Source organism: Equus quagga, chromosome 2, assembly GCF_021613505.1.
Source record: "Equus quagga isolate Etosha38 chromosome 2, UCLA_HA_Equagga_1.0, whole genome shotgun sequence".
Classification (NCBI taxonomy): domain Eukaryota; kingdom Metazoa; phylum Chordata; class Mammalia; order Perissodactyla; family Equidae; genus Equus; species Equus quagga.
Window position 1 is genome coordinate 37,494,946 of NC_060268.1, and position 12,508 is coordinate 37,507,453.

Genomic DNA, 12,508 nt, shown 5'->3' on the forward strand with positions numbered 1-12,508 from the left:
TCCTCTTGTTTGCTGAGGAAGGCTGGCCCTGAGCTAACATCCGTGCCCATCTTCCTCTACTTTATATGTGGGATGCCTACCACAGCATGGTGTGCCAAGCGGTGCCATGTCCGCACTCAGGATCCGAACTGGCCAACCCTGGGCTGCCGAGAAGCGGGACGCGCAAACTTAACCGCTGTGCCACCAGGCCGGCCCTTAACATTCTCATTGTGTTTGTACTTAAGAGTCATGTTGGGGTGATTAATATTTGAAAACACTTTAAAACCAGGCATTTATACACTGTAAACTGAAGAACATAAAGAGGACCTAGACTGAAGTGACTGTTAGCACCATCTTTGGAGGGCGGAGCCGATGGAGGTGCTTCTAGGTAAAATAAGTCTACCGTATCATTTTAAACCTTTGCTTTTGTCCTTTTCTCCCTAAATTTCAGCGTGCCCCTGGTTGCACAAATAACTTTAGAGGAAGAAATATAAACAGAACTGCAATGTATTAGTCATTCCCTGCTGTTTAGAATATGTGGGTGCTCAGATCATAAGAGGTCTGATCAGCATTGTGTAGGGTTTGTAGGGAAGGGGAAGATGTGAAGGGTTGGAGATGGAGAAACAAGTTCATAATGGAGGATTGCATGTGTCTCGGAGGAGGTTCATGATGACCTCGATAGGGCAGGAGACGTGGAGAGGAGAGGAGGGTACTTGGGGATCGGTTAGATGCAGGAGATCTAGGAGCCCGGGGAGACTCACACATTTTTGAGCAATTAGACAGAATGGATGACTGGGCCACCACCCGCAATAAAAGAACCAAGGGGAAAATTCAGATGGAGAGCTTGTAGGAGGGAGGTGGTGGTTTTATTGACAGTGTAATGGCATGAGGAGTAAATAGAAGGTGCAGAAGTGGAGACAACAAGTGTAAAAGTTTGAAAACAAAGAACAAGAGGAGGTGGGGGTGCAGGATTGAGGGAGGGGAGTGTGGAGTAGCAGAGGTTTATAGGCTGAGGGGGAGGAGCCAATATAGAGGGACAGATTCAACATGCGGGAGAGAGGGACTAACTGATGGACCAAGACCCCGGAGGAGAGTAGAGGGAATGGAACCGAGGACAGGGTAGCTGTCCTTCCTTAGAGTCTGGGGAGAAGAAAGTATGGTACAGGCACCAAGTAACTTTATAGGTAGAACAATAGAAAGTGTGGGCTTCACTTCTTGTTGCCTCATGTTCTCAGTGAAAGTGGAAGTCAGGATATGCTTAGAGTGAGAGGGCTGCTTTCTGGAGATCTGTCCATGTACCTCATCAAAGCATTTCTTACAAGTGCCAATCCTGACCATTAAGAGCTCTCTCCCTTGCCCCTTCCCTGCAAGCCCCTCCCCCAGTTTATTCGTTATTTTTGCGTTAGAATCTAGCTTGCCAGCTATTGTTCCCCATTCAGCAAAAAAGTAGGGAAAGAGGAGAGGAGGAGGGATTGGGCTTCGAGTGTTTGGGGAAGTCATGAAGGGCAATGGCAGAGAGTATCTGCTGAAGACAGGTGAGAGAATGAGTGAGCATTCAATGGTTGGGGGCCCAACTGCAGAGCAGGAATTTGTAGTGCTCAAAACCCCATGTGTTGCCCCTTTCTCCAGATGTGCATATACATGGGAATGAAGAGATGTGGGATTGATCAAAATCATTGCTGTAGAACCTTCCGTGGTGATGAAAATGTTCTATGTCTGTGCTGTCCAATATAGTAGCCTCTAGGCACTGTGGCTATTGAGTACTTAAATGTGGCTACGGCAGTTGAAGAACTGAACCTTTGGTTTTAGATAGCCACATGTGGGTAGTGGCTACCATGTTGGACAGCACAGATCTAGAGTTAGGGGTTGGTAGAGTTCATATGGAGAGGATCTCAGTGGGAATTGAACAACTTTCCCATTAGCACCTTCAACGCAATTCCCAGTATAGACTTGTTACACTGTGAGTGGACTAGTAAACAGGAGAAAATGGAGGGGCAAGAATTTCCTGTGTTAATCTTAAGTTAAAAAAATGACTGTCCAAATTTATTTTTAAGGCGAGAACGTCAATATTCTGTATGTAGTAGTGAAGATTCTCCTGGCTCCTGTGAAATCCTGTATTTCTCTATGGGTAGTCCTGATCAGCTCATGGTGCACAAAGGGAAATGTATTGGTGAGTAAACTAGCTAAATTCATTTAAATTATTCTAATAACAAAAGTTAACATGAAAGAATGCGGTGGAATAGATGCTGTGTCATCTAGACCAGTGCAGTCCAAAGAAGACTGCAGTCATGCTTCACTTAATGACAGGCATACATCCTGAGAAATGCATCGTTAGGTGATTTGTCATTGTGTGGACCTCATAGAGTGTGCTTACACAAACCTAGATTGTATAGCCTCCTACACACCTAGGCTATACAGTACTAATCTTATGAGACCACTGTCGTACATGCGGTCCATCATTGACTGAAATGTCATTGTATGGAGCATGACTGTAGAAAGCCAATAGTCAGTCATTCTAGCTCCCATTCCTAGTGATGAGAACGAGAAGTGAGTTAGGTTTTCCCTTCTGTAAGATGGAAATAAACACCTAGGCTCTTGGAAATATTGTTAGCAGAAAGATAATTTAAAGTTTCTCATCATTATACTTAGTTGCACTTATTGAAACCAAAATGGTTGAAAAATTATGAATCAGTAGAATTTTGCATCGTGTGCATCTACTGCTGGTAAAATATGTCACAAAATGAGTTCTAACGCCTGTGATCTTTACTGATCAAGTCCCATTTTCTTAAGTTGATATCCATCTGCTTAATATTTTCCTGCTTGGCATGTTGTACCTGACTGGGAAAACCACTTTATTTTCTATATGTCTTATTTAACAGTTTTGTCTGCTGATGGCTATTTGGAGTGAAGCTGGTTCAGCAATTCGGGATTCAAATTGTTTATGTTAAAATCAAGTTTTCAATATTAACTCCTTTTGCCTTAAACGTACATCATCTTCTATCAGCCATAAAGATATAGTCACTAATTGGTGTAGGGATCACTTACATATACTAAATTCGATAATTAAGTTTAATTTTCAATCCTGTGAATATTCTTACCAGAGCTAACAGGCGGCCAAATTATCTAAAGCAAGTTTGCTTTCTTTCGGTGCCTTTTTTTCTTCCTCTTTAAGGAGGTACACATAAGCAGGGAAATTGCCAGGGAGCAGGCAGCAGGTGGAAGGAGAAGAAACCAAACCTCTGGCTAGTCTGTGAACCGGACACTTAGCTTTGCCTGGACTGTACAGGATTCTCCACGTGCACAGGGCCTGCCCTGTTCGACAAGGCAACCATTCGGGCAGGGTCGTGACCTTGGTGGAGACGACTGGCTTTGGTCCTGAGACTGTCTTTGACTCAGAGGCATTTTAGACTCATGAATTTGCAGCATAAAACTCACTATTTTCAATAATCTGGGGAAATCAGGAGGGGAAATTAATCCAGCTGCTTATTACCTTAAGTCGGCCTCCTGTTCTCCTCGGTGCTCCTTAGACAGATTCACCTTACTACCCTCATTAGGAGACACGTTTGCAATCTGAAAATTTTTCATAAAACCACTAAGTAAATTATTTATTTTGTTTTCTCACAACAGGTCTAGTTTTTAAAATATGTCCTAATTTTCTATGAAATGCTTTTATGAAAAACCAACTAATTAGCATTTATTTTTCAGTTTAAAGCTATTAAAACTAGAGAGAATTGAGAACCTCCTTACGGATATGGACAAAGTACTATAGGGACTGTCTGTATAAATGATCATTGACAGCACATAATAGAGGATCAGTCAGAGTTCTTTTGGTAACAACCTCATTTGCAGTCTGCTCTTTTGTCCCTTTTATTATCCCCATCACTCACAAGAGATACGAACAGGATGGCAATACTAAAATTATAATACAAAAAAACCAACCAGCAATTAAACCCACCTAGTTCCAACTGAAGAGAGAAATATTGTAAGACATTGCACTGTATAAAGCTCAAATTAAATTAGGCTTTATGTAAAGAACATCACACTCCATCCCATAAACATTTAATATCTTGTGTCTCCATTGTGTACTGTGTGGATCCCACATTCCATGGGCTGCTTCCTGTTTTGGACAAATTTTCAGACATCAGGGTTTTTTTCCTCTTAGGCTAAGGACGTCAGGAATTATGACTATAACAGATCACTTTAATTAAAATTTCTTAAATTGTCAGCGTTTCTATGAAGTAAAAACTGCTTCGCAGATAAAAAGTCTAGGTGAGCTAGTTTAGCCACATTTCTCCAAAGTATTTTTGCTAAGAACACTTTGTTTTTTCTGTATAGGTAATTTTTCATTTTTTTAAATGGAAAAGGTAATTATCATTGTGTCTTGAAAAAAGTTTTTTCCTTATGAAGACAATGTAGCATCATGGAAAACTATTACTTATATACTCAGAGAAAAAGAATACTGTATAGCAGTGGTTCTGAAATGAGGGCAATTTTGTCCCCTAGGGAACATTTGATGATGTCTGGAGCCATTTTTGATGGTTAAGCCTAGGGGGTGCTACTGGCATCTAGTGGGGAGAGGCCAGGGATGCTGCTAAATATCTTACAGTGCACAAGTCGGCCCCCACAAGGATTATCCAGTCCAAAATGCCGGTAGTGTCAAGGGTGAGAAACCCTGTTATATATGCTGTGATTTGGTAAATTAGAAATAAAAGGGAGGGGGAACTAGAAGGGAAATAAAACAAAATGGTGATATTGTGGGTGATATTTTTTCCATTTCCAGTTTTTTGGTAACTTTCTATTATAATCTTTAATCAATATATAGATTTTTATAGGAAAATTTTTGGTATTACAAAAGTTTAGCTCTCCCAGGTACAAGTGGAAACCATATGCCTGTCATTAAGTGTGTTTCCCTTTCTAACTTCCAATTTAGACCGTCATTTCTGGTTCCTTCCCCTGAAACCATTGGCCAGTTTGTACTTACTGAGCATATTCAAATTTTGTATTTAGAAAATCATTGATATATTCAAATTTCCAAATTACTAAAACCTGTTTTTACTGTGCACACTAATTACTTTGATGGAGCATCCCTATTCCCAGATTCTGTCTATCACATTAATTGGTGTTTAGCTCTGTGAGAGTATACTATGGCACCAGTAGGCACAGTCATGAGAGGTGAACTGGTTATGAAAGTAACATTGTGAATAGTGGCTAGTAGAAGAATACATTGGTCTGATATAAGATCTCATTGTTGATTCTTGGCCCTTTATAGAAAGTAATGTTTTAGGGCTCAAAGTATATTGTTAAATGTTAAAAATTGGTCACAAAAGAACATGTATTACATGAAGTCATATTTTTCATAGGTACCCACTGTTGAACAAACAAATATATATCTCCTCTTTTTTTACCCCCACAGAAAAACGTACCAATGAGATTTAATTACAGTATTTCCTTTTAATGTGCAGGCAGTGAAGAGCAGCTTGGAAAATTAGTTTACAATGCTTTGGAAACAAGCACTGGCAGCTTTGTCTTGTTGTATGAGTGGGTCCTTCAATGGCAGAAAAAAATGGGTCCATTCCTTACCAGTCAAGAAAAAGAGAAGATTGATAAGTGCAGAAAGCAGGTAGGCATCCAAGATGGCTCACTAAGCAAAAGGCCTGGTCTCAATGAAGCTTTAGGAGATGACAGAACAAAACAGCTCTGCGTCTGATGGGCTCTCAAAGATGATCCAGGAGGGCGTGAGAGCCCTGTAACCAGAGGGGCAGGTGGGGGACCAGCATCTTCTTCACCAGTTTTCTCAGCCCCTTGCCCCCTCTTTCAGAACTTTCACAACGTGGTCAAAACTTTTCTGCTTTCCTAACCTTTCTCTGCCTTTATTATGGCATTAATAGCCATCTCTGCAACTGAGAATAAATAAGACTTCATAATTGTGCTTTTTTGCAATCATTTGAAATATTGCTTCTTAACTGAATTTTAGGGACTGGGGAACATTAAAGTTAATTTATAATCCTGAGTTTAAGGAGAACATTTAATGTTGCATATCACAGTGTTCCATAATAAAGAAGTTACAAAACAGTAGGTAAAGCATTGTGTTAAAGTGTGAGTGAATCTATGATAGAAAAACTGCAAGTAAATACATGAAATCATAACAGTTGTCTTTGGGTGGTGACCATATGGATAATTTGTGGGGGATTTTTCTTTTGTATTAGTACTTATTAAAATTTTGACAGTGAATCTTTATAGTCAGAAAAGGTTATTTTAAAATTAATGTTTCTTTCTTTTTCTGGTGGCCATACCGCAAAAGAAACTGCCTTTAAAGCTGTTCACTAATTTTATAGTATTTTTACTCTAGATTGTGAGATCAAAGAGGTTGAGAATTAAACAAATTTTTCCCATCTTTATGAGCTACTAGATTCATGAGATGGTTTAGGGGAATTTTCATTTCAGGGAATATTCCTTCTTTCCTTTGAAAGTGTATTTTGTATTCAATACTTCACTTTTGAGGTGAAACACCAGTTAATGCTGATCAACCCAATATTATCTCACTGGTGTTTTTCCTTATCAGATTCAAGGGGCCGAAACAGAATTCAACTCACTGGTGAAACTGAGCCATCCAAATGTAGTGCGCTACTTTGCAATGAATCTCAAAGAGCAAGACGACTCTATCGTGGTGGACATTTTAGTGGAGCACATTAATGGGGTCTCCCTCGCTGCACACCTGAGCCACTCAGGCCCCATCCCCGTGCATCAGCTTCGCAGGTACACCGCTCAGCTCTTGTCGGGCCTCGATTATTTGCACAGCAACTCCGTGGTGCACAAGGTTCTGAGTGCATCGAATGTCTTAGTGGACGTCGAGGGCACTGTCAAGATTACGGACTACAGCATCTCTAAGCGCCTAGCAGACATTTGCAAGGAGGATGTGTTCGAGCAAACCCGGGTTCGTTTTAGTGACAGTGCCCTACCTTACAAAACGGGAAAAAAAGGGGATGTTTGGCGTCTTGGCCTTCTGCTGCTCTCCCTCAGCCAAGGACAAGAATGCGGAGAGTACCCTGTGACCATCCCTAGTGACTTACCAGCTGACTTTCAAGACTTTCTGAAGAAGTAAGTATCATTGAGATTGTCTTGAATTGAGCTTTCCTGCAGTACTTTTGATTGTGCTTGAATGCTAAACGTCTAAGTGATGTGGATAAGCTGAAAAGTGAAAAACAGGATCAGAGTTAATCTTTTGTTCTCCCAGTTCTTTCCCGGCCACGTATGTTCTGTTTTCTCACTTGTGTTTATCATTCCCTTAACTCCCACATTCTCTTAAATTCACTTGGGCTGAATGATAGATCTTCAGACTACTTTTTGGGGACTGCCTGGTGTACTCTAGGAAGTCAATAGGGATGCTACGGGGAGAAATGCCCCAGGTATTCCAAACGGAATGCCTCTCCCTCCACCTTTGCTGCTGGTTCTTAAAGGGTCAAAGACAACCTCCTATTTAGAAAACAGCCTTAGGAGGGTGATTCTGCCCCTGGTTCTTCTTAACCGTCCTTCTTCGTTAGCAACATCTCACTCAGCCAACTCATAGAATGCAAATGACTTCCTTGCTCTAGCTGGAGGATTTTTGATACCTTTAAATTACGGATACTTTTAAATTACCGATACTTTTAAATTACCGGTGCATATCTAATTACAGAGCCAGCTTATGTCCACTTTGAGAGAATCCTCACTGAGAGGTTTTCCTCGGGCCTTAAAATGTTTGTCCAGGTCCTTCAATTCAGTGTTTTCTAGTTGAGCCTTGCCTCTGTTCTCAGTCCAGGCTAAACCTGGGTTCTCTCAGTTTCTCTGTTAAATTGGAAATAAGATACCTTCAGTCTGAGTTTGTCTCGATACTCACCTGGTCCAGCCTTCCTGCAGAAGTTGACCTGGACTGGTTTCTTCCCTTTCCGATACTCTGTCCTGTTTCTCACCTTCTGTCTTTTTCCCAATGATTTGCTTTTATTCTCTTCGTTCATTCCCTATGTTTCTTTTATCCCTTAGATTTCTTCTCCTATTCTAAACTATCTCAGCTGCCACTTGACTTGATCCATACTGTGATTTCCTGTCACTTGTTGTCTTACCCATTATAAAAGTGAAAGTAGCTGCACTTATATTTAAATAAGATCGTTTCTATGTACCGTAAAATAGAAGTAGACGGGATATACACGTTGACGAAAATAATCCATAGCCAATCTTTACATCAAAATTGGGCTGAGTTTATCATGAGCTAGATCTGAGGACTAGCCCAGGGCCTGCCTTCCCCAAGGAAGGAAGGGCACCAAAGAAGTGGGGCGTACAGAGTGGTTATAGACCACCTTGGAACAGAGCATACATCACGTATGATAGGAATGGCCCTTTTACAACAGTCACGAGATTGCCAGCACAGCACAGCTGTTCATACAGCAGGTAGCGGGTCTGCTGTCTCGAGGGGAGTGGTCACTGGGTGGGCAGAGCAATCCGTTCCTAGCCTGGGGAGAGGTGCTTATCCTTAAGGAAATGCCAATGTGGGGGAAGTTGCACCTTTATCTTAAGGGCATTTGTTCTTGTCTTTGGGACATAGCAAATGCTTAAATCAGTATACAGTGTATGCTCAATAGCCACGTCAGGCCCTTTTGGAAAATAAGGTCAGGCCAAATTAGTTTTACATCAAATGACTTCCTCATGTATTCCAATATATCCTATTGCTTGCCATCTGTTTATCATATAGTTGCAGAATGGGGCCAACTGTGGTTCTTTATGCTGTGTTCTCTCCTTAAAGTGTATGAACATCTTAAGATTTCTAAAGAAATCTTTTATGATTTCTCTTAAATGCAGTAGAACTTTAAAAATATTTATTTAAATGCACCCTTACGATGAGGTTGGCTAAAATGACTTCAGAGGAAATATGGGGAGAGAACCAGAAAGGCTTATTTCATTCTTCAAAATGTCACCTGTAGCTTTCTGCCCCTCCTCAGTGGTCAAGAATAATTTAGTAAAGGTTAGCAATAAATAGCATTATGTATTTTTAAAGACAACACTGGGAAGTTTAAGTGGAATATGTCTTTCACATTTAATAGCAAATCAATGGACTCAGTAGCTAAAACTTTCCCAGCTCTCTTCTTAGAGAACAGCTCTAGGCCCTGTCGATTTTGAACTTGAGATCAGCGTTATTTCTTACTCTATTTACCTGGTTGTTCTTTACATTGTTTGTGTATTCCTCTCTCTTCCTAGAGTGATTTGATGGACTGTGTTGGTTCAAAAGGAGCTGCACAGTATTGTTTCCTACCTTTGCTGTCCAGCCCCAGTTGACGAAAGAGAAAAAATCATTCACTGACAACAAAAGCATAGCATCATTTCATTTGTAGTTATATTTTTACTTATTGGTGAACATCCTTTGGAGAAAGGTTTTGTTGCGAATCATTCTCTGTGGTGGGAAGGAGCCAGGCTCTGGAGCCAGACTGCTGGGTTCAGATCCCCCCTTTCCCCCTTACTGGCTGAGTGAGTCCAACTCCCCACCCTGGGTTTCCTCCTCTGAAAAATGGTAACAGCACTGCCGACCTCATGAGGTGGCTCTGAGGGTTCCCTGAGCTCAGCCCTGTGGAGTGCTTCCCGCCATGCTGAGTCACTGTTCATTGTCATCACAGTCCTCAGTGGTGGGGACTGTGGACCTGATGTGTAACTTTCTAGGCATTTCATCCCTTTTGGTTCAAAACTGGACCTAACATTTGCCTGCTACTTATGGCTATTATGATGCCAAAATTATTGGCTCAGAGAATTTCATCTTTTTAACTGAGATCTTGGTGGCTATAAATTTTCTTTAAGATTTCATTCTAGGTAGGCTTTACAATTTTCTTCATCCAGATTTATTGCGAGTCAAGCATATTACTGTCGTGGTTGAGTTAGAGTTGATAATGTACTTCAGAAACCCAACGAGGCATGTATAGGCATGTTCTTTGCAACAGTTTTTGTACCAGTGAAAAATTGGAAATAATCTAAATGTCCAAAGTAGGAGAATGTGTAAGTAAATTCTGGTAAATTCGAAAAGATCTTTAAGTACTGGCTTAGAAAGATCTCTCAGACACCTGGTGTGATACTGTGATTTATAATAAGAAATATTTCTTTGGTCGTCATCCCCATTTCTGGCACAGAGCTCCTAAAACCCTTAATTTCCTAAGTGATGAGAGTGGCAAAGATCTCTCTTGTTATGTTAATGAGGTGACTTTTGGATCTCACCTAAGGATGGGGGCTGTTTGCCAGGAGGACCAGCCATGTGATTAGAGGTTAGGAACTTTCAGTCCCACCCCCTGACCACCTCTGGGGTGGGGGGAGGGGCTGGAGGTTGGACCAGTCGCCAGTGGCTAATGATGTAATCAGCCATGCTTATGTACTGAAGCCTCCATAAAAACCCAAAAGGATGGGGTTCAGAGAGCTGGGTTGCCTCTTGCCTTGGTGAACACGTGGAGGTGCTGGGAGAGCGGCATACTTGGAGAGGGGTGGAAGCTCCACACCCCTTCCCACATACCTTGCCCTGTGCATCCCCATCTGGCTGTTCCTGAGTTATATCCTTTTATAATAAACTGTCAATCTAGTGAGTAAAATGTTTCTCTGAGTTGTGAGCTGCTGTAACAAATTAATCGAACCTGTGGAGGAGGTCGTTGGAACCTCTGATCTGTAGCCAGTCAGTCAGAAGCACAGGTGGGCTTGCACTTGGCATCTGAAGTGGAGGAGGTAGTCATGTAAGACTAAACTCTTAACCTGTGAGAACTGATGCCCTCTCCAGGTAGATAGTGTCAGGGTTGAGTTGAATGGGAGGACACCCAGCAGGAGTCAGAGAATTGCTTGTTGGTGTGGAGAAACGTCCCCTCCCCATGGTGGAACTGGGTGCAGAACCTTTGACATGGTCAGATGAAAAGAGCAGGTTGAAGAAGACTATCTGCAGTTGATGTCATTTAAAAAAAATATATCCATAGAACAAAACTCTCTCTTTTGTTTAAATAGTTATCAAAGACAGTATCAATAATGTTTTAATATTTGCAAAGAGAAAGGTATTCATGTTTTACTGATGTAATTAAGAATTAATTTTAAATTCAGGAGAAATACAGTATCTTATCCAAATGCTTTTATTGTGATCTTTTCTAGCCCTTTCAGGTATGAAATGAGGACTGCTTTACTTTTTTAGTGTTGTGACATAAAAAAGTAGAATGTTACCCTTTATGACAGTTGCTGTCACCATTTTATAGGTATAAATTGTTTATAGTCAGGGTCATGTGCTACCCAGCGGTGCTGCTTGGGTCATGGTTATGAAAGCCAAACAGCTTAAATTAGAACAGTGATTCTCACACTTTATCGTGGTGAAACCACCTGGAGAGATTGTTAACGGTCAGAGTACTGCCCAACCTCCAGAGGTGCTGATGTACTAGGACTGGGGTGGAGTAGAATTTATAGTTCTAACAAATCCCAGGTGACACTGATGCTGCTGGTTGGGGACCCCACATTGAGAACCACTAGGTTAAAGGGATGGCTTGTTTTCATTCTAAAAATGGTTTATTAGAATGTAAACAGGAAGTTAATAGGCTCAAGGAATGAGAATTGAAAGAAAGTATGTGAGGGGCCAGCCCTATGGCCGAGTGGTTAAAGTTCTGTGTGCTCTGCTTCAGCAGCCCGGATTTGCGGGTTTAGATCCCAAGTGTGGACCTACTCCGCTCATCAGCCATGCTGTGGAGGCGTCCCACATCCAAAATAGAGGAAGACCGGCACAGATGTTAGCTTAGGGCCGATCCTCCTCAAGCAAAGAAAGAGGAAGATTGGCAATCCAGCTCAGGGCATATCTTTCTTACCATAAGAAAAAAAAAGGTATGTGATAAAAAAGTGGGACTTTTTAAAAGTCATTCTTAATTGTTGCCAACTTGTGTCATACTATCATGAACAGGCTTCATCTAAAATTTTTCGTATTGGGGCCCAGCCACGCATCAGCTGTCTGATTTGCCTTTCCTTTGGAAACCTTTATTTATGACTGGTCCCAGAAAGGCTTAGTCTAAACTAAGTTTAATGGCAAGTCATTAAACTATTAGTGGGAGTGAAAATTCATAACCTACCTGTGCTATCTTAGGCTTTTAAAAACTTGTTCTGTGAGGGTAAGTCTTCCTGCCTCTAGTGACTGGACCTTTTTTCGATTCCCCACTTATGCCCAGCCTGGTGCTCAGCATGTAAACCCTGCAGAAATGTTTATTAATTTAAATTCACTTATGAGTGTATTTTGGTCCAGAAGTAACAGGAATTCTCTAAGGTGTATCTTTTAAAAGTAAACCCATAGTTAAAAGCCTTGGATTGCCTGGTTTAGCGTTTATTTTGTGTGCTGCTGAGATTCTTTCTTCCCCCTCACTGAGGTGTGTTTGCTTGGATGACAAGGAAAGATGGAGTCCTCAGCAGTTGTTGAAACACAGCTTTATAAATCCTCAGCCAAAAATGCCTTTACTGGAACAAAGTCCTGAAGGTGAGTCTGTTACCACTCTCTTTTGATAGTCTATTTGAC

At 41.3% G+C, this 12,508-nt stretch overlaps 1 protein-coding gene across 2 annotated transcripts in view; it reads left to right on the top strand.

Moving 5' to 3' along the window:
• Positions 1-12,508, top strand: part of EIF2AK4 (eukaryotic translation initiation factor 2 alpha kinase 4) — a 97,140-nt gene that overhangs the window by 33,075 nt on the left and 51,557 nt on the right. The window contains exons 7-10 of one of the 2 annotated variants that reach the window (XM_046652858.1): positions 2,034-2,149; positions 5,442-5,599; positions 6,542-7,077; positions 12,363-12,469. In XM_046652858.1, coding sequence (XP_046508814.1) covers positions 2,034-2,149; positions 5,442-5,599; positions 6,542-7,077; positions 12,363-12,469 — 917 coding nt within the window. The remainder of the gene's footprint in view (positions 1-2,033; positions 2,150-5,441; positions 5,600-6,541; positions 7,078-12,362; positions 12,470-12,508) is intronic. The other variant, XM_046652859.1, reaches the window with a different exon arrangement.